Raw genomic sequence first — 21,220 nt, forward strand, 5'->3', positions numbered from 1 at the left:
TGCTAAGATACAAGCAGTGTTGTAACAGATGATCCTATGTGTTCACAATCACACGTGCAAACATATCAATAGGACAAGCTTTACATGAAGAAGCAGAATTAGCTGGTCAAAGAGCATGTACATTTCTGACCTGGCAGCCTGCTTTCCGCAGGGATCATGTGGGTGCATCCTCACACCTGCATTGGCATAGTGTTACAGAGCTGGTTGATCTTTTTGCGACATGACAGATCAAAAAGCGGTATCTCATTTTCTTCCTAGGATTGAGGTTGAGCATCTTTTAAAAAAAAATGGTTTAAGATACATTTTTAGTTCCTTTTCTATGACCTACTGTTTATGGCCTTTATCTATTTTTTTCTGGTGGACTGCTTGTCTCTTAAGGATTTGTAGGAACTTACATATACCAGGGAAATGAGTCCTTTGAACAGTTGTGAACGTTTTCCCCACATGGTGTTGGTCTTTTTACTCTCTTTTACTGTAGGTTTGATCAGGTGCAGAAAACAGAAGTTTGATGTAGTTAAATATCTCCGTGTTTTGAGGCTCTGGGGTTTTTGTCAGTTAAAAGGCCTTCCTTTTGGGCGCCTGGGTGGCTCAGTTGGTTAAGCGACTGCCTTCGGCTCAGGTCATGATCCTGGAGTCCCTGGATCGAGTCCCGCATCGGGCTCCCTGCTTGGCGGGGAGCCTGCTTCTCCCTCTGACCCTCCCCCCTCTCATGTGCTCTCTCTCATTCTCTCTGTCTCAAATAAATAAATAAAAAATCTTAAAAAAAAAAAAAAGGCCTTCCTTTTTACTGTTGAATCTCAGATCTGTACCTCTGAAACAAATAATGCAATATATGTTAAGGAAAAAAAAAAAAGAAGAAGAAGAAGGTAGCGGGAGGGGAAGAATGAAGCAGGGGAAATCGGAGGGGTAGACGAACCATGAGAGACGATGGACTCTGAAAAACAAACTGAGGGTTCTAGAGGGGAGGGGGGTGGGAGGATGGGTTGGCCTGGTGGTGGGTATTGAGGAGGGCACATTCTGCATGGAGCACTGGGTGTTGTGCACAAACAATGAATCATGGAACACTTCATCTAAAACTAATGATGTAATTAATGTATGGGGATTAACATAAGAATAAAAAAAATTAAAAAATAAAAAAGGCCTTTCTTTTTGTGAGCTTACAAAATAATTCTTAGGTAATTTTGTCAGTGCTTTCATTTTCTAAATCTTTCTAATATCGGAAACTTTCATCCACCTGGAGTTTTCTTTTTCTTTTTTTTAAAGATTTTCTTTTTCTTTTTTTTAAAGATTTTAAAGCTTTTATTTGTTAGAGAGAGAGAGAGAGAGAATGTACAAACAAGGGGAGTGGCAGGTTACCCGCTCAGCAAGGAGCCCCATGCAGGACTTGATCCCAGGACTCTGGAATCCTGACCTGAGCCAAAGGCAGACGCTTAACAACTGAGCCACCCAGGCATCCCTGGAGTTTTTCTTGATATATTTGGTATAAGGCACTGGTTCAACAATCAAATCATTTTTCCATAAACTGTATGATCCCCCCTGATTTAATTGTCTGCCTTTATGGTCCTGTAAAATTCTCAGTGTATTGGGTCAATTTTGGACTTTCTGTTCTCTTCCTCTGGCTTCTCAGTTATTTTATATGCCAGCATCACATGGTTTTAATTATTATTTTATCTAGTAACCTATCAGAGCTGCTTCTCCCTTATTCTTCCTTTTGGGAGTTTCCCTGGCTATTTTCCCTATGTTGACTTTCTTAACAAATCCATGACTGTAATTACTTTATTCAGTATCTGTTTCTTAAGCACCACTTTTGTGCTGAGCACTGCCCTGTGTTCCTTACTAGAAAGGAAATGCAGGATGCGCAAGACACTGTCTTAGACCAGACCGTAGGGCTTGTAACCTCACTGAGGGGGAAATGCACACGGAGAAGGCAGCTGGGGTTGCTGCATCTGAGCCCCTCGCTCTGGAGAGCTGGCTAAGCAGAGGTCCTCACGCCAGCAGGTGACCCGATCATGAGGCAGGCCCCTCTCATGGAGCTCCAGACCCTCTTCCTGCTAATGACCCTCACTGCCCAATTCATCTTGGAGGGTGGGCTTCCAGTATGGTATGTTTTGGGTATCAGAGCAGTTGCATTGGGAAGCTGAAGCTTGTGGTGGGGTATTTTCTGGGGACACATTCTGTGTTATGCCTGCAGGTTCCTCTAGATCTCTGGTGAAGACCATTGACCATAGCTCTAGAAAGCAAACCCATTGAACTGTCATGCTTGCTCTCTGAAACCTTTCTTATTAACCCACATGAAAAATGAATATAAAGATGTTTTAGTATCTATCATTGTGATTCCTCTAACTCCCCCACAATTGAGCTTAAAACTGGTCACATAGATCATGATCCCGGGGTCCTGGGATGGATACCCGCTTTGAGCTCCCTGCTCAGTGGGGAGTCTGCTTCTCCCTCTCCCTCTGCCCCTCCCCCGGCTCATGCTCTCTCTCTTTCTCTCTCATAAATAATATAAATAAATAAATAAAATCTTAAAAAAACTATCATATATATTGATCAAATGGACTAGAATGGGAATATTTTTGCAGGTGGATTTTAATACTTGACGTGGAATCAGTTGTTGAATAACTACGATATTTAAGATGGTTTCGTTTTCTATATAGAAATATTATTTTGCGGTTTTGATGGGCAGCCCTCACCCTTGACCCCTGGCACACTTGCCCATCTTCCTACTTCACAGACTGCCTTGACCTTCCAGCTGCCTTCTGCATTTGGGGTTCCTCAGGACTTGGCCGTGTCCTGTCCTTTTCTTTCCACTTCCTCTGAGAACAGTACCTGAACAGCGTTACCTTCCAAGTTCATTCCCATAGTCCAGACTTCTCCTCTCAGTGACTTGCATATACTGCTGCCTACTTGGCATCTGCACTCCAATGACGGTGGCCAGCATAGAATCTTTTCTTTCCTCCCCCCGCCACCCCCCCCAACAGCCCACTGGCCCCAGGAAATGGCACGGCCATCCACTGTGTTTTTCAGAGTAGAAGCTCAGCCACCTAGGATTCTTTTCTTTCTTTTATCACTCCCACATTCAGCCCATCAGCAAGTTCTAGCAAGATCTGCAAACTCTGTCTCTAGCACGCCCACTGTCTCCATTTCCATGGCAACCCCCACCTCCCGGTCCAGGTCATGGGGATACTAAGTACAACCAATCAGATGCAGTAGAACTTCCTCCCTTGTATCCTCCCTGTGTCCTCTGGTTTCTCTTACAGTAAGGATGAACCCTTAAAGCTATAAACCAGAGATCCTGCCATCCTTCTGCCTAATACCCTTCAGTGGGCTCCCGCTGAGCCTGGACTGAAATCCAGTCTTGATTCCGTGGCCAACAATGTCCTGCACGTCTGATCCCGATTTGTATCTTCAAATTCATCTCTTTCCACTCTGCACGGTGATCATTTAGTGTCAAACACCCTGGGTATCCTTTTATTTCCTTAAGCACGCTAAGCCGTTGGAAGTCCACGGCCTCTCCACGTGCTATTTGCCCTGCCTAGAATGTTCTTCTCCTGGCTGTTTAGGTGACTGGCTCTCCCGCTTATCCAGGTCTCTTCTGAAATGGTACTTCTTCTCCACATGTCCTCCCTAATGTGCACATCTGCCTTTCATCTCTTGTGTGTTTCCTTCAGAGCAGTGGCCACAGACAGAATTACTTTATTAAGTGGCTCCAAGTCTGCTTTCTTGACTTTGTCTTTCTTTCCTGGTGGAAGTTCGCTCCATGCAGCCGATCCTCTGCTGCGAATCCTACCGTATGGCTGGTACGGAGCCCAGTGCCTGGTGCATAGTGAGTCATGCTAAAAGATATTTAACAAATGAAAGGATGAACAAAAGAATAAGCAGCAGTTAAGGCTGGGGATTACATGGAAAGGAGAAGAAAATGTTTTGTTTTTTTCCTTCACTCTAGTGTCGAAATAGGTACCGTGATAAAATGAAACCAAAATAAGCTCATTTTAGGTGTCGATTAAGCCCCTTGTGGTAAAAAGCAACTTTGTGATAACAGATTTTTCTGGGGAAGTTACTGAAGAAGAATTGTTTTCTGGACTTCCTGTGGAATTGCAAAATTATGTTGCTGTAATGGCTTAGCATTTAATAGGATGTGTTCTGCACATATTTGAGAAATGACATAGATTTATTTCATTCATACTATGCTTTAGTATTCCCCTCTTCCATGAGCATATTTAATTAACCTTAGGGCCTATGCGGTGATTAGGATAGTCTGTACTAAATGAGAAGTAACAAGGCAGTTCATTTAACAAGCGTGGGTCCTGTCCTCAAGGAGCCTCACTGACGAGTAGGGGTGATAATCTTCCGAAGAAATCCTTACTGTCCTCTGTGGTTTCAGTAAACATCATTAAGAGGCACATACAGGAATCATGAAACAAAGGAGAGAGAGTTTGCAGATTTGGCTTGAGCATGGATGATGTCCTGAAAAGAGGTGACTGTGGAGTTGAGTCTTAAAGGAATAAGAGTTTGCTGTGTGGGAAGACTTTCCAGGCCAGAGTCCACCAACACATGGAAGCACCATTGCAGTAGCATGTTCTAGAATCCGTGCAACCAGAGGGAACAGGCACTGAGGTTAAAGAGACAGACAAAACCACATGGCAGCATGGGGGCCTTTAATGGTTTTAATCCTGACAGCCACCGGCTGTTATAATTCACATTTTACAAAGGTCATTAAAGGATGGACGATAGCTTCCCGTAGAAGACTCTGGTAGTGGAGATGGAAGGCATGCAGGAGATCTCCCAAGAAAGTACAGAGACAGGGAAGAGTCAGAGATGGTCCCCAGGAGAGCAGCGGCACTTAGCTGGGGAGGAGGAAGGTGGATTTTTAAGGAAAGGGTTGGATCCTTCAAAGTGGCAGCAGATTAAAAAAAAAAAAAAAAGAGCCATATGTCACACAAGCCAAGAGAAGAGATCTTTTTTAGGAGGGAAGGCGTGATTAGTGTCAGGTAGATCAGGTAAAAAGTCAGATGGAAGGGCCGGATTTCATAATTAAGGTGTCTTTAGTGACCTCAACAAGAGTAGAGGTGGTGGGCTGGTGGGGGCAAAAGCCACTTGGGCTTTTGTTGGGGGAATGAAAGAGAACTGGGAAAAGCATTATCACCTGCAGGGCAGAGCCAGCCGTGGGGATGATTGTCCAAAGCAGGTGCTAGGGGGTTGGGGGGATGGTCCCATGGGATGTGGAGGGTTCCGCTAAGCAAGAAGGCACCGGCAGCCCCCGTCCACCTGTAGCAGCCTGGACATCGGATCCCCGGCTTGGAGGTTGCCTGGGCGGGCCCACCTGCAGGAGGCTGTTTAGAACATTGGGGAAGTCACAGGTGAAGCGACGGGCGTGAATGCTGAGGAGCAGCACGGACAGAGAGGCAGGTGCACTGTGAGTGATAGAGGGAGGGCCAGTCCTGGACGGATAGGAGACTCTTGGGGAGCAATCTCCGGGTTCTCCCTCTAACCTGGCATTTCTCCCCCGGTTACCTGGGAGGGTACCTTCCTGCTGCATTTATGCTGCTGTTGCCCAGAACAGTGTGGGGCAAGCCTGTCTTGGAATTACCCTCAGATTCTGTGGCTCAGCTTATGGCTTTCTGGAGTTTTGGGGTGGAGTTTTGGGGGCGGATTTGAATTTTTGCCAAGTCATCCAGAGCCAAGCTTGGTGAAGAAAGTAGACAATCAAGCTGGGTAATACCATTTTCAGTAGAAATGGAAATGCGGATTTAAATAACAGAACTGTTTTTCTTATGTGGCTTGTGCCAGGCCCTGACATCAGTTTCTAAAGAAAGCAGTGACAGCATCTTTGGAATGTATATAGCCTCTCAGAGTCACCCGTTTGAGGATGCATTCTTTTGGATGTAAACATCCTAAGAGATTTCGGGATCACATTCCTTTAGAATTATACAGTACCCAGTAAACACCCCCGATACAAAGTCGAGCAGGCTCCTAACATTGTATCAGTACAGCCTTTCGGTATATGTTATAGAAATCCTTGATGCCAATGAGGTATTGGAAGTGGCGAGACTGAACAAGAATATTTCTATAGCCCACTTGGCCTGCTCTGTACTTGTGATCTGTTTCTTTACCGGAAACTGGAAAACCATCTTTCTTGTCTATTAGCATTTGGCCAACACTTTAAGGTCCCTAGATGAAAATGCATGACAGAAGGCATACCTCAAGCCGTTTTATCGCCAAATTGAATGTCATCTGTTAAAACTTGGTATGTTTATGAGAGAATCTGCTGGGTTCTCCAGCTCCTCGAGGTACCAGAAAGAAGCGGTAAATTTTGCTGTCAAGTTCCTGTCCACCAATGGCAGAGTTCAAATAGTAGTAGCCTGGGAAATAGCTACACCCTGCAGAATAATTAACCTGGAATGGCAATTGGTAGCCAAAATGGGAAGATCGCTTGCCTGACTCTAGAAGAGCAGAGTCCATGGGCTCCAACCTGGGAGCAGACCTGTTCTGCCCACCTCCGTTGAGATTCACTTACCTGAGAATGTACTGTTCTCGTTTGGGTGGCTCTCATCTCATGCTTTCTGCTTGAGTTGGCTACTTACCAAAAGACAAAGAATATGTCATCTTTCTTGGGCAGGGGCGGGGGGGCACCACTGGCATCCTGGCAGACTCCCAGAACTACAGCATGGTTGGCACCCCTGGCTTCCTGGCTCTAAATGTCAGGAGCCCCCACAAGTCACTGTTGCAGTCAGAAATGTCACTGAACATTTCCAGATGCCTCTGATTGTTTATGGACTCCCAGAGCCTGGTGGACTTGTTTACTGAGAAGCCAGGGAAGACAGGAAACTTTCTTTTCTGTCCCTTTTATTGTCTGCCTATCTATCTATCTATCTATCTATCTATCTATCTATCTATCTATCTATCATCTATTTGCACATCTGTCTCCTTTTTCTTTTTCTTTTTTTTTATTGCGGTGTGAGGAATGACAGGAATTTTAAAAAAGAAACTTTTTAATTTTTTTTAAAGATTTTATTAGAGAGACACAGCGAGAGAGGGAACACAAGCAGGGGGAGTGGGAAAGGGAGAAGCAGGCTTCCTGCTGAGCAGGGAGCCTCATGCAGGACTCGATCCCAGGACCCCAGGATCATGACCTGAGCCAAAGGCAGATGCCTAACGACTGAGCCACCCAGGCACCTTAAAATAAAAGAATCTTTATTAAAGGAAGATTGGAAGCAAGTTCATAATCGAAGGGAAGGCTAGGGAAGGACAGAAGAAAAGAGAAGGTAGAGTCATAGATAGAGAAGCTGGAAGAAATGTTTCTGCCACTTTTGTGGTCCCTTGTGATTTTCTCCCCGAAGCCAATGAGATTTCCTGTAAGAACGCGCATGTGCAGTTGCATTATAGGCTATAACTGACCACAGAGGCACCACAAATAGGTTCCACTGAGAACGTGGTTAGAACTGAGGAAGGGTTTTAGATCCAGACGCTTGATGCAGAGAACAGGTTGTTCCTAAGGCTAAGTCCATTGCGGCTCCACCAAGGCAGGGGGGTGCATTACTGATGGGCCCAAGCCCCTTCTCTTAAAATGATGTAACTTACCCAATCCTCCAGGAGCATTGACCCCAGAATAATTCCAGCTCCCGGGCAGCAAGTGTCCAATTTCATTTTTTGCAAAATGAAGTTCTCCTTTTGTGCCAATACCATTTTCTCAAAATAGCGTACTGGGCTAGCATTTAAGTGTTACCCCTTTAGCTCGCCACGATCGCTAAAAGCCATGTGTTATGTATCTTTCGACTCTGCACTAACCCTTGTGGACCATTCATGCCATACTGAAGCTGACTTTCTACTTTATTTTTTCAGTTGTTCATGGTGGACAACGGAGCAGATGACTGGAGAATAGCCATGACTTATGAGCGTATTTTCTTCATCTGCTTGGAAATACTGGTGTGTGCTATCCATCCCATACCTGGGAATTACACGTTCACATGGACGGCCCGGCTTGCCTTCTCCTATGCCCCATCCACAACCACCGCCGATGTGGACATTATTTTATCTATACCGATGTTCTTAAGACTCTATCTGATCGCCAGAGTCATGCTCTTACATAGCAAACTTTTCACCGATGCCTCCTCTAGAAGCATCGGAGCACTGAATAAGATAAACTTCAATACCCGTTTTGTTATGAAGACTCTAATGACTATCTGTCCAGGAACTGTGCTCTTGGTGTTTAGTATCTCATTATGGATAATTGCCGCATGGACCGTCCGAGCTTGTGAAAGGTAAGTTTGTTTCTTTTCCTGGGGACATAATTTGGAAGTGGGAGGACGAACACATTTTAGACCAGAGGCACACAGTGACTCACTCTTGAAAATGTTGGATTCTCTGGTGTTTTAAACGAGTCTGACAAAACTTGACTTCACATTTTTGCTTACAGTAATGACTTGATGATGATGATGTACTTTTTTCCTTTTTTTAGAGAGAGAGAGGAGAGCACAACAGGGGTTGGGGGGAGAGGGGCAGAGGGAGCCAAGAGAAACTTAAGCAGGCTCCACGCCCAGCCCGCAGCCCTACTGGGGGCTGATCTCACAACCCTGAGATCATGCCCTGAGTTGAAATCAAGAGTCAGACACTGAACCAGTTGAGCCACCCAGGCGCCCTGATTATGCATTTTTCTTTCTGATTGGATCAGTTTTCTACAGAGGGCTGTTTTTATACTCTGTGTCAAAATTTGGGGACCTACAGATTTAATAGGAGATTTCTATCCCAAATGTCTGTTTAATGGTAACACTGGATCATTTTGGTGCCACACTGGTTATAGCGTGGATTGTTGTTGAGACAGAAAGCCAGTGGAAACGTGGTGATTCAGGCTGTCGGAACTTTCGGGAATATTTCAGTGTGGTCTGTTGATCGTACTGCCTATTGAACATGGTGTTCATGTGATTACTGATAAGGAGCTTATAGGTATAATATTTGGTTTTTATTGAACTCAACAGTTAGTGAGAAGGTAAGTGTGGATTTATTTTATTGTCTGAGGTGCTCTGGTGGTTTGGAGCTAGACACACATCCTTAGAATTCAGGAACTGCCCAGTGGGTCTAAATTAATTAGTGATTCAGCATCAGTGATACTAACCTTGCCATTTAACAAAGAAACAAAAATAGATTTGTTATATAAATAAGAGGAACTCTATCCTAATGAGGACTGAAACCTCATGTAACCTTGGTTAAGAATATCTAAGTTGAAATTAGCAATAGACAGGAACGATTTAGTAATTGTTAGTACTGTTAAATCTTAGGATGTTCTTTGTAGTGACCAGATGTTTTTTAGTTTAGCCTTTGAAAATCGAAGGTATATACGTATACAGTTTAACGAAGAAAAATATCTGTATGAGAATTGTTGCAAAAATAGCAAACCTGCAATACCCCTTCCCCATTTTGATTTTTCAGAAGCAGTCACTCAAAGATCTTTTAGTCAGTTTTTTTGGTAATTGCTTTTCATATTTCTGAATGCTATTGCTTATTTTGCTACCACTAGGTTTTTCATCTAGCTTTTTAGGAAAGTTGGGGTTTTAGTTTTCTTTCACACGTACATACCCCTTTCATGACTGAACCCCCCCAAAAGAGTAATTTCTATCTTCCCAATAAGTTATGTTAACACCGATGATCTGCATTCTACGCTGACATCCTTATGACTATGTAAACTGCATTTGTGGTCGAACAGTGTGTAGTATCTTATTAGCATTTTGCTTTTTCTGCACATCTTTTTATTTTCCCTCATTTCCCCCATATTATGTAAATATTCTTTTGCTAGATTCATGTATATTGAGCAATCTAGCAATTTCACCTTGAAAAACAGTTTTTCTAACCTGCTTGCCCATCACATTGGGGATTTCCTCAGGCTTCTTTGTATGTTGGGTACCCTTTTTCTTGAACCCCGTTTCTCCCTCGTTTTCCACCTATCCTTCATTTTGGCAGAATTCATCTTCCAGTAACTTTTAAGAAAAGGTAGCGAGTAAGAGAGATAATTTTTTGAGAGCTTGAGATATGGCCATTCTTCTTTCCCTACTTCTTTGATAATGGGGCTGGATATAAAACTCTAGATTGGAAATCACTTTTACTCAGAATATCAAAGCCTTTATTTTCCTCTGGCATCCAGGATCCAGCAGTCTGATACTATCCTCAATTTTTTATGCTTTTTTTTTTCCTGGAAGCTTTTAGGATTGGTGTTCTACAGTTGCAACAGGATACATCTTGGTGTGACTCTATTTTAATCTAGAGTACTGGGACTATAATAGGCCTGTTCAATCTTGGAATGATTGTCCTTCAGTTCTTGGAAATTTTCTTGAATTATTTAATGATTTTTGTTCCTGTGTTTTGTTGTGTGGATATTGGCCCTCCTCTGTTAGCTTTCTAATTTTCCTGTTTTCTTTCTTTTTTTTTTTCTGTTTCTGTTTTTGCTCTGTCTATGGAAGATAACCTCCATTTTATCTTCCATACTTTCTATTGGAATTTAGTTTCTTTTTAATATATATTAATTTCCAGTGTCTCATGTTTGATCCCCAAGTGCCCCTTTGAAAAAAAAATAGCATCATGCTTTTGTTCTTGGATACAGTGTTTTATTTGCTCAGAGATGTTAATGATAATTTTTGAAAATGTTTCTCTTCATATCTGTATTGTTTGCCCAAAGATTTGTTTTTCTGTTGGTTTTAGCTTGTAGCTTTGCTCAAGTAGTTAGGTAACTTCAACTGTCTGCTCTTACTTGACAATGCCATCCTCAAGAGCTGAGTGAGTGGAACTTCCTTTGCATATCTAGAAGTTGTCGACTGTGGGCTTCACTACAGGGTCGTTTGGGGTGGGGGGGCAGAACACCAGTTTTAGTATCTTTACGTATTTTCTGTTTTCTCTGAGCAACCTGACAGGCTCATGAGAAGTTGTTTCTCCTGTCCTCCCTTGAAGGTGCAAGCCCTAGGGGACAGCGTACTGGGAATTGAAAGACAGGGCAGAGAAGAGGTCTCAACTATTAATCTGCGAACCTTTATTTGTTTTCTGAGTTGTAACATTACCGGTAGCCTACTCCCTACGGTGCTTGAGGCCCTCCGTCAGCCCACTGACCTTTTGTTTTATCTCTCGGGACGATAAACTTCCAGGCTTCTCCCAGTTGGTAAAAGATACTACAAGGGACAAAGAGTGGAGAAGAGAATCTAGGTATCTAACTGCTTTTGTGCAGTATCTGAACCCGTCCTCACCTTTAAGGCTGTGTCCTGATCTCCACTTGTGGAGATGCTGGTGCCAAGGATTTCCTGAGTCTTTAGGTGGGACGGGGGTTGGTTCTCAGTGCCAGTATGCTTTCCTTGTGATTTTTTCACCACTCCTGGTCTAGCATTCTCCTTTCATGAGTCAGGTAAGTCAGTTATGTGTCAGTTGGCTTTTCAGCTCCCTTCAGACTGTCTCGTCACTCATTCTTGCTGTCTTCATGGGTTTGTGCAATATGCTTTCCTCATGATTTTTTCACCACTCGTGGTCTAGCATTCTCCTTTCGTGAGTCAGTAAGTCAGTGATCATGTATCAGTTGGCTTTTCAGCTCCCTTCAGACTGTCTCGTCACTCATTCTTGCTGTCTTCATGGGTTTGTGCAATATGCTTTCCTCATGATTTTTTCACCACTCGTGGTCTAGCATTCTCCTTTCGTGAGTCAGTAAGTCAGTGATCATGTATCAGTTGGCTTTTCAGCTCCCTTCAGACTGTCTCGTCACTCATTCTTGCTGTCTTCATGGGTTTGTGCAATATGCTTTCCTCACGATTTTTTCACCACTCGTGGTCTAGAATTCTCCTTTCGTGAGTCAGTAAGTCAGTGATCATGTATCAGTTGGCTTTTCAGCTCCCTTCAGACTGTCTCGTCACTCATTCTTGCTGTCCTCATGGGTTTGTGCAATATGCTTTCCTCATGATTTTTTCACCACTCCTGGTCTAGAATTCTCCTTTCGTGAGTCAGTAAGTCAGTGATCATGTATCAGTTGGCTTTTCAGCTCCCTTCAGACTGTCTCGTCACTCATTCTTGCTGTCCTCATGGGTTTGTGCTCTTTGGGGTTTCTTTGTTTTACAGTTATTTACAGTCATTTTAATGGGGTTCAGGGAGGGAGCCAAGGTCTGCATGTTTGTTGAGTCTATTTTACAAGAAATTCTGGAGTGCTTAGTTTTTAGGATCAAGTATCTGAATCTTTTTTAGACCTTCTCTTATTAAGTACGGAGTTTGAAGGATTAAAGTTTTCTTTTTAAATGAAACGTAGACTCCTTATGGTATTGCTTTGTTTGCTAACAGTCATGGTATTTAGAGGCTTATGGTATTTCCTGGAGCAGATGTACCTATAAAATTTGAAGAATAAATATGAAAAACCTTAGCTGATAAACCCATTTAGTTTATGAAAATTGCTCTTAGTTGAAAGTTATACATCACACCGTACCAGTGGGGGTAAAAGCATAGTTAATAGTACGTACATCTATATGAGTGGTCCCCAGCGTATCTGTTCCCCAAGGGCCCAGGAAATAAATGGCCTCAAAACTGTGCACATGCCATACATTTTCTTTTTAAAAATGGTCCATCTTAGGGGCGCCTGGGTGGCTCAGTCGTTAAGCATCTGCCTTCGGCTCAGTTCATGATCCCAGGGTCCTGGGATCGAGTCCCCCATCGGGCTCCCTGCTCCACGGGAAGCCTGCTTCTCCCTCTCCCACTACCCCCTGCTTGTGTTTCCTCTCTCGCTCTCTCTCTCTCTGTCAAATAAATAAATAAATAAATCTTTAAAAAAAAAAAAATGGTCCATCTTAACCGTTCGAACCCATCTTCACTAGATTCAGAACGCCTCAGGCAAATGATGCCACATCTTCCTAGAAGCCCAAAGCATGTGTGTTTTTTTAACAGGCTGAGATTGCGAGGTGACAGACCAGTCCTGGGTTCATATAAAAAGACACTAGAACCTGAAAATTACCCATTTCATATGAAGACTGAGAGTCTGTAGCCAGCAGTTACATAACAGGAACACACTGTGGCATGTTGGGGAAGGGAGGGGGACCATACAGGGACACTGGGATCTCGTCCCAGTTGTTGTGCAAGGGAGGGGCTGCGTGATGACCTCAGGTCAACCAGCTCACTTCTTTTTGTCTTAATTTCTTCATTGCAAACTAAATGGGTTGATAAGCTTTCCTCCTCCAAAGGTAACATTTCCTAATTGTACAAGTGTGTAAAAGAAAATAAAATCACTAACCAATGTTGTGATAGTAGAATTTCCACAGTTTGTTTTCTGTTTGACTTCCCATTTTGCTGCACAAAATCTCCAGATTGTGACTTGTAAGATACAAAGATAAAAAAAGAAATTAGCAGGGTGCCTGGGTGGCTCAGTCGTTAAGTGTCTGCCTTCAGCTCAGGTCATGATCCCAGGGTCCTGGGATCGAGCCCCGCATCGGGCTCCCTGCTCAGCGGGAAGCCTGCTTCTCCCCCTCCCACTCCCTCTGCTTGTTTTCCCTCTCTTGCTGTCTCTCTCTCTAATAAATAAATAAATAAAATCTTTTAAAAAAAAGAAATTAGCTTCATTTTTTACAAAGTTTGATATGATGTCGTTTGCATCTTACATTTCCTTAAATGTTTTCCTTCCTTCCTTCCTTTCTTCCTCTCTCCCTCCCTGCCTCCCTCCCTGCCTCTCCCTCTGTTCCCTCCCTCCCTTCCTCCCTCCCTTCCTTCCTTTTTCCTTCTTCCTTCTTCCTGTTGTGAATTTGCAGTACTTCATACAACACACAGCTCTCCTATTTCTTTGGTTTGGAATTTGGATTTGAATGAACCCCACCAGGTCCATCTTTGATCTACCCAAGTATCCTCTCCATTTTAAAGGGGGGTTCACACCTGATAGAAATTCTCTTCTTAATTAGAACAAGTCTAGGAATATTTTTAAAAGGAGAAAGCTTTTGGGGCACCTTTGTGGCTCAGTTGGTTAAGCAGCTGACTCTTGATTTCGGCTAGAGTCCCGATCTCGGTGTGCTGGGTCAAGCCCCATTGGGCCCCACACCAGCTTGAAGTCTGCTTGAGAATATTCTCTCTCCCTCTCCACCCTCCCCCTGCAGGTGTATACACGCTTGCTCGCTCGCTCTCTCAAATAAATTAGGTAAAACTTTTTAAAAATGTTTAAAAGGAGAGAGCTTTTGAGAGAAAGAGAGAAGCAGATGCCTCTCAGGAGAAGTTTGTTTTGCAAACCTATCCCTCTCCTTCCACTGAGCACAGCACATCTAGAGGTTTCTGGAAAATATTCTGTACTAATGAGGAGGACATCCTGTAGGAGGCATCTCTTCTTGGCGGTGTTACTTTCCCTACAGATCATATATCTCTGATTTACCTATAAGGAATAAAAACCCCCTTTTTCTTTTATGTCTCTCCCACCCTCCCGCCCTTTTCGGTGTCCTCTCTGTCACCTTCTCCCTACCCACCTCTTCTGTGAAAGGTAGGAAGAAGCTGAGTGGCAAGTAGCTGGCATTATGTCTGGAGCCTACATTTGTCAGGAGGAGCCTACCCCAGACCAGTGTCCCTTCTCTCTCTGGTTTCATTTTGGCTTTATGTTGAGGTGGATATGAAGCCTGGAAAGATTTGCTTCTAAAACAACCCGGAAAGTGTGACCTAGTGCTGCTCAAGTGATTTCTTGTTCATGCGACTCAGGTCTGGGCATTGAATCAGATGTGTCAGGAGAAACTTCAGGAACATTTTTGTCTTACAGGAAGTCTGAACCCCATATCTTGGGGTCCTAAAAACTGGGCATTATCCCATCTTGTACTTTTTGAGGCTTCACTGTTTTTGTAAAAAGCATAAGTGTTCAATCCGAAGCGCACTTCACCAGACACTGTTTTGTTTTGTTTTGTTTTAAGATTTTATTTATTTATTTGAGAGAGAGAAAGAGAGAGAGAGCATGAGAGGGGGGAGGGTCAGAGGGAGAAGCAGACTCCCCGCCGAGCAGGGAGCCTGATGCGGGACTCGATCCAGGGACCGGATACTGTGGGCCAGTGCTGTGTTATGCGAGGGAAAGTATTTTGCTCCGTATTGTTTTTTCTTTTTTTCCTGTAAGTGTTCCCAGAAGATTTACTATGGGCATGTGCTTTGGGTATATCCAAGGGAGAAAAGGAGCATTGACTTGACCACATCTTCTGGGAACCAGAGTTGGCCCTTGTCAATAACTGAGGTTTCAGAGATGGAAAGGCTTTTTTTTTTTTTTTAAGGTAAACTGTTTATTTGTAGTTTTTTGGTTTTGTTTTGTTTTTTGTTTTTAATTTGGTTTTATTATGTTAACTTTCTGCACACTATTCTTTTCCTGATTGCTGCAGGTTTTATCATGTGGGGGAGGGGGCCGAGTTTGGAATGGACAGAACGAAGGGGTAAAGAATGGGGAGCTGGGAACTCTGATGGCAGCGTTACCACAGAGAGAAGCAGACACAAACAATCTGTGATAATGTAATGATGCTCGGTGCGGTTTGTCACCAGAAAAGATTCATTTAGTTAAGACATTTGTGGCTGAATAAAATTCACTGTTCTTTTTTTTTTTTTTTTACAATTTTATTTATTTACTTATTTGAGAGAGAGCACACCCACGCTCTCATGAGTGGGGAGAGGAGCAGAGGGAGAAGGAAAGAATCTCAGGCAGACTCTTTGCTGAGCATAGAGCCCAACACGGGGCTTGATCTCAGGACCCTGAGATCATGACCTGAGCTGAAGCCAAGAGTCGGGCACTTAACTGAGTGAGCCACCCAGGTGACCCTAAATTCACTCTTCTTCTTTACCTTATTGCTTCATCTCCAGGAGTGTTTAAGTATGCATTAACTAGTATGCATTAGTTAAGAGGGAAAGGTTTCTCTCAATGGCTTTAGAATGGTTTGCTCTTTTCCCAGGTAGCAAAATTGGAGAAGCGAACAATGGAACTTGTTTTGTAGAGCTTCTCATGAGCTAAGCTGTATTTTAGATGGGTTAAGAATAAATTCTTCAAAACTCATAGGTAAAGAAAGGTAGTAAGTATTTATTATATAACAAAAATATTTAATACATATTATAATATATAAATAGGTAAATAAGTATTTTTCAAATTATCAAAGACAACTGAGGAATGGAGTTTCAGTTGTGTTTAGAATCTATTATTCTGTCTTAAAAGTATGTTTTATGAAGTTAGACTTTTCTTTTTTCTTAATTAATTAATTTTTAAAAATACTTTTAAAAACCTGTCACTAATAGTCTCCTACATTGCATTTGTTTTAATTGCCCGAAAGATGATTTCTGAAATGCGGCTAAAACTTTATTATAGCAGTATATTGTGGAATATTACCGCCAAGTCATGTGCCATAATAAAACTGTATCCCACATAAAACTTTATATATAATAGCTGCTTTTAACACAAGGATTGGTGATATCTTCCAACATCAGTATTAACCAAAGAGTTGATCAGGAAAGTGCTTGCAGGATGGGAACAGCCCATTTTGTAACTACACAGGTTTCAAACTTTTAGCACCAGTTCATAGAGGGTATATGATTTGGGGTTCTGCTTCGCATTGCATATGGGCCCTGAATTCTGGTCATTTTTCTACACCAGTTCATAGAGGGTATACGATTTGGGGTTCTGCTTCCCATTGCATATGGGCCCTGAATACCAGTCATTTTTCTACACCAGTTCATAGAGGGTATATGATTTGGGGTTCTGCTTCCCATTGCATATGGGCCCTGAATACCTGCTTCTACCTGCTAAGGTAACGTGAACATACCGTTCTTCCTGCGTGGTCATTGTTGACATCTAGGAAATTAAATCAGCGTTGTGGTGTTTACTTCTTTGTGACCAAATGTGAATCTGCTATTCTAAGCTCAGACATTCCTGACTTCCTCTTCATAGAGCATGATTTTGAATAAAACCATTTCAGGTTTCAATAGGTGATAAACGATTTAGAATGCTTAAATGATCTGGATTCTAATTTTCATGTTTCTCATTTCAAAAGAGTTTTAGTTTGCTTTCGTTTTTTCTCTGAGAAGCCAGTTTTTCGAGGAGGAAGGGATAGATGGCATCTGAGAGTCTCACTTGTTCTATTTATTTCTAAAAATTATTTACGTAGCATCACACACAGCAGAGTATGAAATGAGGAGGCTACGTTTTCAAACTCTAGCTCGCTTTCTTGACCTGCTGTCCGTGATTCTATTTTATATTTTTAGGAGACTCTCTGAGAAGTCTGTGCTTGTTCAGGCCCTGACCATCAGAAATGCCTTATTTCCTGCTGATTTCCTTAAATCGGAAACATGAGACTTGGGATCAAGTTTCTTCAGTAGTTGTCAAAGTAGTCATAAAATATCCATGGGCCGTGCCAGGGAAGCATCCTCCCGGTACCTTGATTGATCACGGTGTACTGGATAATTAGATTATTTCTTACCACTTAAAGTTTCAGCTGTTGCTAAGTAAACTCTAAGCATTTCATCAATGGATTTGTAATTTGTGGTTGATGGTAATGTAATACTTTGTAAACTTAGACTTCCAGAGTCTGATTCACATGGACGGATATAGCCTTTTTAGACTCAGAAATGAGTCACAACTTTAAAATGGGCCCTTTCAAGTTATAAAAGTCAGCGGTTTGAAAGCATTCATCATGCATCTGTGACTTGGAAAGCATCGAGGCTCGGTATAGTGTTTGCCAAATAAATTGGTCATTAAAGTCTTATGGGAAAAAAGCCAATACTTTGTCCAGCTCAGTTTTCTCTTCATGCCTCCATAGATATGGTTTGGTATTCTGTTTTTGGTTTTGGGGTGGGGGGGCTTTGGGTCTACCTCCTGAGAGAACAATGAGAATTAATATTTGTTGGCAAGATGCTTTGAGATCTTGGTTTGAGGAGTGCAGTTGGAAAAACCAGCACTGATTATATTCAGGCTAAAACAACAACAACAACTACAACAACAAACCCACAAAAACCCAACAACAAAACACCAAACAAACAAAAAACATGAAGCCAAACACAGCTCAGAAATCCAATGTCACGGATCTTACAGTGAACTCATTATAGTCCTTCCCATCCTGACATAGATGCTGAGGTGCAGATTTTATGGAATATGCGTCCTGATTGCCTTGTAACTGGTGTGTATGCGATCCTATGCAGCTTTCTCATGCACTTGAGCTTCAGAATTACTGAAGTACTTTAGGGTGGTGTGTATGCGATCCTATGCAGCTTTCTCATGCACTTGAACTTCAGAATCACTGTGCCAGATAAAAAGAAAAAACATAAAGTCAAAACATAGATGCCTTGACATTCACACTATTTTGTCTTTAAGAAAATTAATACATTTCTTAGACATACGTGAGGCTCGCCTGGAGAAAATCCAGCTTTTCCCCATTTGCCTGCAGGATTTTGTACGTTCTTTTATTCTTTTTGAAATTTATATCCTTTATTTTTAATGTGATCGTATTGCAAAATAGCATAAAAATAACAAAATAAATTTGAGACAAGAAAAGTGCCTTTACATGCGATAGAATGTACACATTTTGAGCATTTTCAGGGCTGGGACAAATCGGCCTTCTATACTAACATTAAACTTTTATAACCTTTGTACCTATTCATGGGCTTGCTTCATGTTATGACTACTCATTTAGGGAATGAAGGGGGTTTTAGAATTGTATCCCAGAGCTGGTGTTGGGGGTATAAAGCATCTACTGCTGATCAGGCAGGGTGCTTGGCTGGACTCCCTGGGAAGGACTGGATGAATTGTTTCTTTGGTGATTGCCAGCCAGGTAGAGCAGTATCTAGTCTTAACAGTGCTTCCTGACGCCCCATGGAGGGGAATGGCAGTCCTTGAACGCTCCCACTCTGCCATGTCCAGTCCTGTTTTGTCCCTGATTCAAAAGCCCATGGATTAGTAAATAGTCTGATCACTGCCAAATTCCTAGGGAAATTGGAAAAGGCCCAGGCTTCAGAGACTTTAACTTAGCATGGTGGTGAGGTCAAAGCCATTTGAGAACATGGTCATTAGTTAATAAACACTTGATGAATAAAATAAAGGAATTAAAGGAAAAAACCTCATGCAGAGTTTAACCATAATTTTTGGCTAACGTGTAAGAAGAGAAGAGGATTTTTTTTGGTCATTCTTCCATTATTTTAAACAGCTTTATTGAGGTATAACTTATATACCTATTTTAAGCATATAATTTAAGCATATATCTCAATCATTTCCTAGTAAATGTTGAGAACTATACAACCATCACCTCTGTTGAGTTTTTTTTTTTTTTTTTTTTTTTTAGATTTTCTTTATTTATTTAAGAGAGAGCATGAGCAGAGGGAGAGGGAGAAGCAGACTCCTTGCTGAGCAGGGAGCCCCATGTGGGGCTTGACTCGATCCCAAGACCTGGAGATCATGACCTGAGCCAAAGTAAGAAGAGAAGAGGATTTTTTTTGGTCATTCTTCCATTTTTTTAAAACAACTTTATTGAGGTATAACTAATATACCTATTTTAAGCATATAATTTAAGCATATATCTCAATCATTTCCTAGTAAATGTCGAGAACTATACAACCATCACCTCTGTTGAGTTTTGTTTTGTTTTTTTTTTTAGATTTTATTTATTTATTTAAGAGAGAGCATGAGCAGAGGGAGAGGGAGAAGCAGACTCCTTGCTGAGCAGGGAGCCCCATGTGGGGCTCGACTCGATCCCAGGACCTGGAGATCATGACCTGAGCCAAAATCAGAAGCTTAACTGACTGCACCACCCAGGCGCCCCAACCTCTGTTGCGTTTTTTTTTTTTTAAATGTTTTATTTATTTATTCATGAAAGTCAGAGAGAGAGAGGCAGAGGCAGAGGGAGAAGCAGGCTTCCCACTGAACAGGAAGCCCGATGCAGGGCTCAATCCCAGGACCCTGGGATCATGACCTGAGCCAAAGGCAGATGCTTAACCATCTGAGCCACCCAGGCGCCCCTCTGTTGCGTTTTTAAAGTTTCACCAGCCCCAAAAGATCCCTTGTTCCATTTGCATGAAGTCCCTGCTCCCTCCAGTCCCAGGCGACCACCAATATGTTGTCTGTCTCCATAGATTTGCTCTTCTGAGCATTCTGTAGAAATGGAATCAGATGATACATAGTTTTTTCTTTTACCTTGTTTAAAGATTTAGATATTCATTCCCGTTGTCTCATCTAGTTTGCTCCTTTCCATTGACAAATTGTATTTCGTTGTAAGGATATGCCACAGTTTGTTCACTCATTCCAGTTGGTACACACTTAGAAGGTTTCCTGTTTGGGGGCAGTTGTGAATAGAATCGCTGTGAACTTTTGCACAGAAGTCTCTGTAGAAACAGGTTTTGGTGTTCTTGGGTAGACATCTAGGAGTGGCCCGCACTATGTCATATTCTTCCCAGAAACTAAGCATCTATGCGGGTTCCTCTTTTATTTTTTTTTATTTATTTTTTCTTTTTTTTTTAAAGATTTTATTATTTATTCATGAGAGACAGAGAGAGAGAGAGGCAGAGGGAGAAGCAGGCTCCCAAGGAGCCGGGAGCCTGATGCGGGACTCGATCCCAGGACCCTGGGATCATGACCTGAGCTGAAGGCAGACGCTTAACCATCTGAGCCACCCAGGCGCCCCCTAGGGTTCCTCTTTTATTACACAGTGTTGACAACATGGTCAGTCATATACACAAACATATTTATTGATATAATCTTACTACCATTCTAGTGAGTGCACAGTGGTACCTTATTTTGGTTATAACTTGCAATTGTCCATGGCCAATGATGGCAAACACCTGTCATGTGATCATTAGCCATTTGTGTATCTTCTTTGGCAAAATGTCCATTTAAAGTGTTTGCCCATTTTCACACTGCGTCATTTGTTTTACTCTATCGTAAGAGTTTTTTCTCTATTCCGATTACCAGGCTTTTCTCAGATGCATGATTTGCAAATATTTTCTGTGGGTTGTCTTTGCGTTTTCATTTGTTTTTTTGAACACCATGTCTTCTGAAGCCACGAATACTTGCCTTTCTCAAAAGCAGTCTTGCTTTACCTCCCAAAGCCAGGGGAAAAAATCCAGCTACACATACCCAGGGGGCTGTGATGAACTCTTTGAAGAGACTTGACTCCCTTGTTAAGTTTTTCTGCTTCCTATGCTTTTCCTTGCTGTCTTTTGCTACCCTGAAGTCTTGGTTTCTAGTATCTGCTATTTGCTAGTTACAGGAAATAGAGGAAGGAGCGAGGGCGGTTGTTTATTCCAC

At 42.3% G+C, this 21,220-nt stretch overlaps 1 protein-coding gene across 1 annotated transcript in view; it reads left to right on the top strand.

Moving 5' to 3' along the window:
• KCNN2 (potassium calcium-activated channel subfamily N member 2) overlaps window positions 1–21,220 on the top strand; it is a 154,044-nt gene that overhangs the window by 35,718 nt on the left and 97,106 nt on the right. The window contains exon 3 of the mRNA XM_064595581.1: window positions 7,843–8,261. Within this exon, the coding sequence (XP_064451651.1) occupies window positions 7,843–8,261 (419 nt within the window). The remainder of the gene's footprint in view (window positions 1–7,842; window positions 8,262–21,220) is intronic.

The sequence above is a fragment of the Mirounga angustirostris genome, unplaced genomic scaffold, assembly GCF_029215605.1.
Source record: "Mirounga angustirostris isolate CCGP_5_RB_7025 unplaced genomic scaffold, mMirAng1.0.hap1 SCAF_7, whole genome shotgun sequence".
NCBI lineage: Eukaryota > Metazoa > Chordata > Mammalia > Carnivora > Phocidae > Mirounga > Mirounga angustirostris.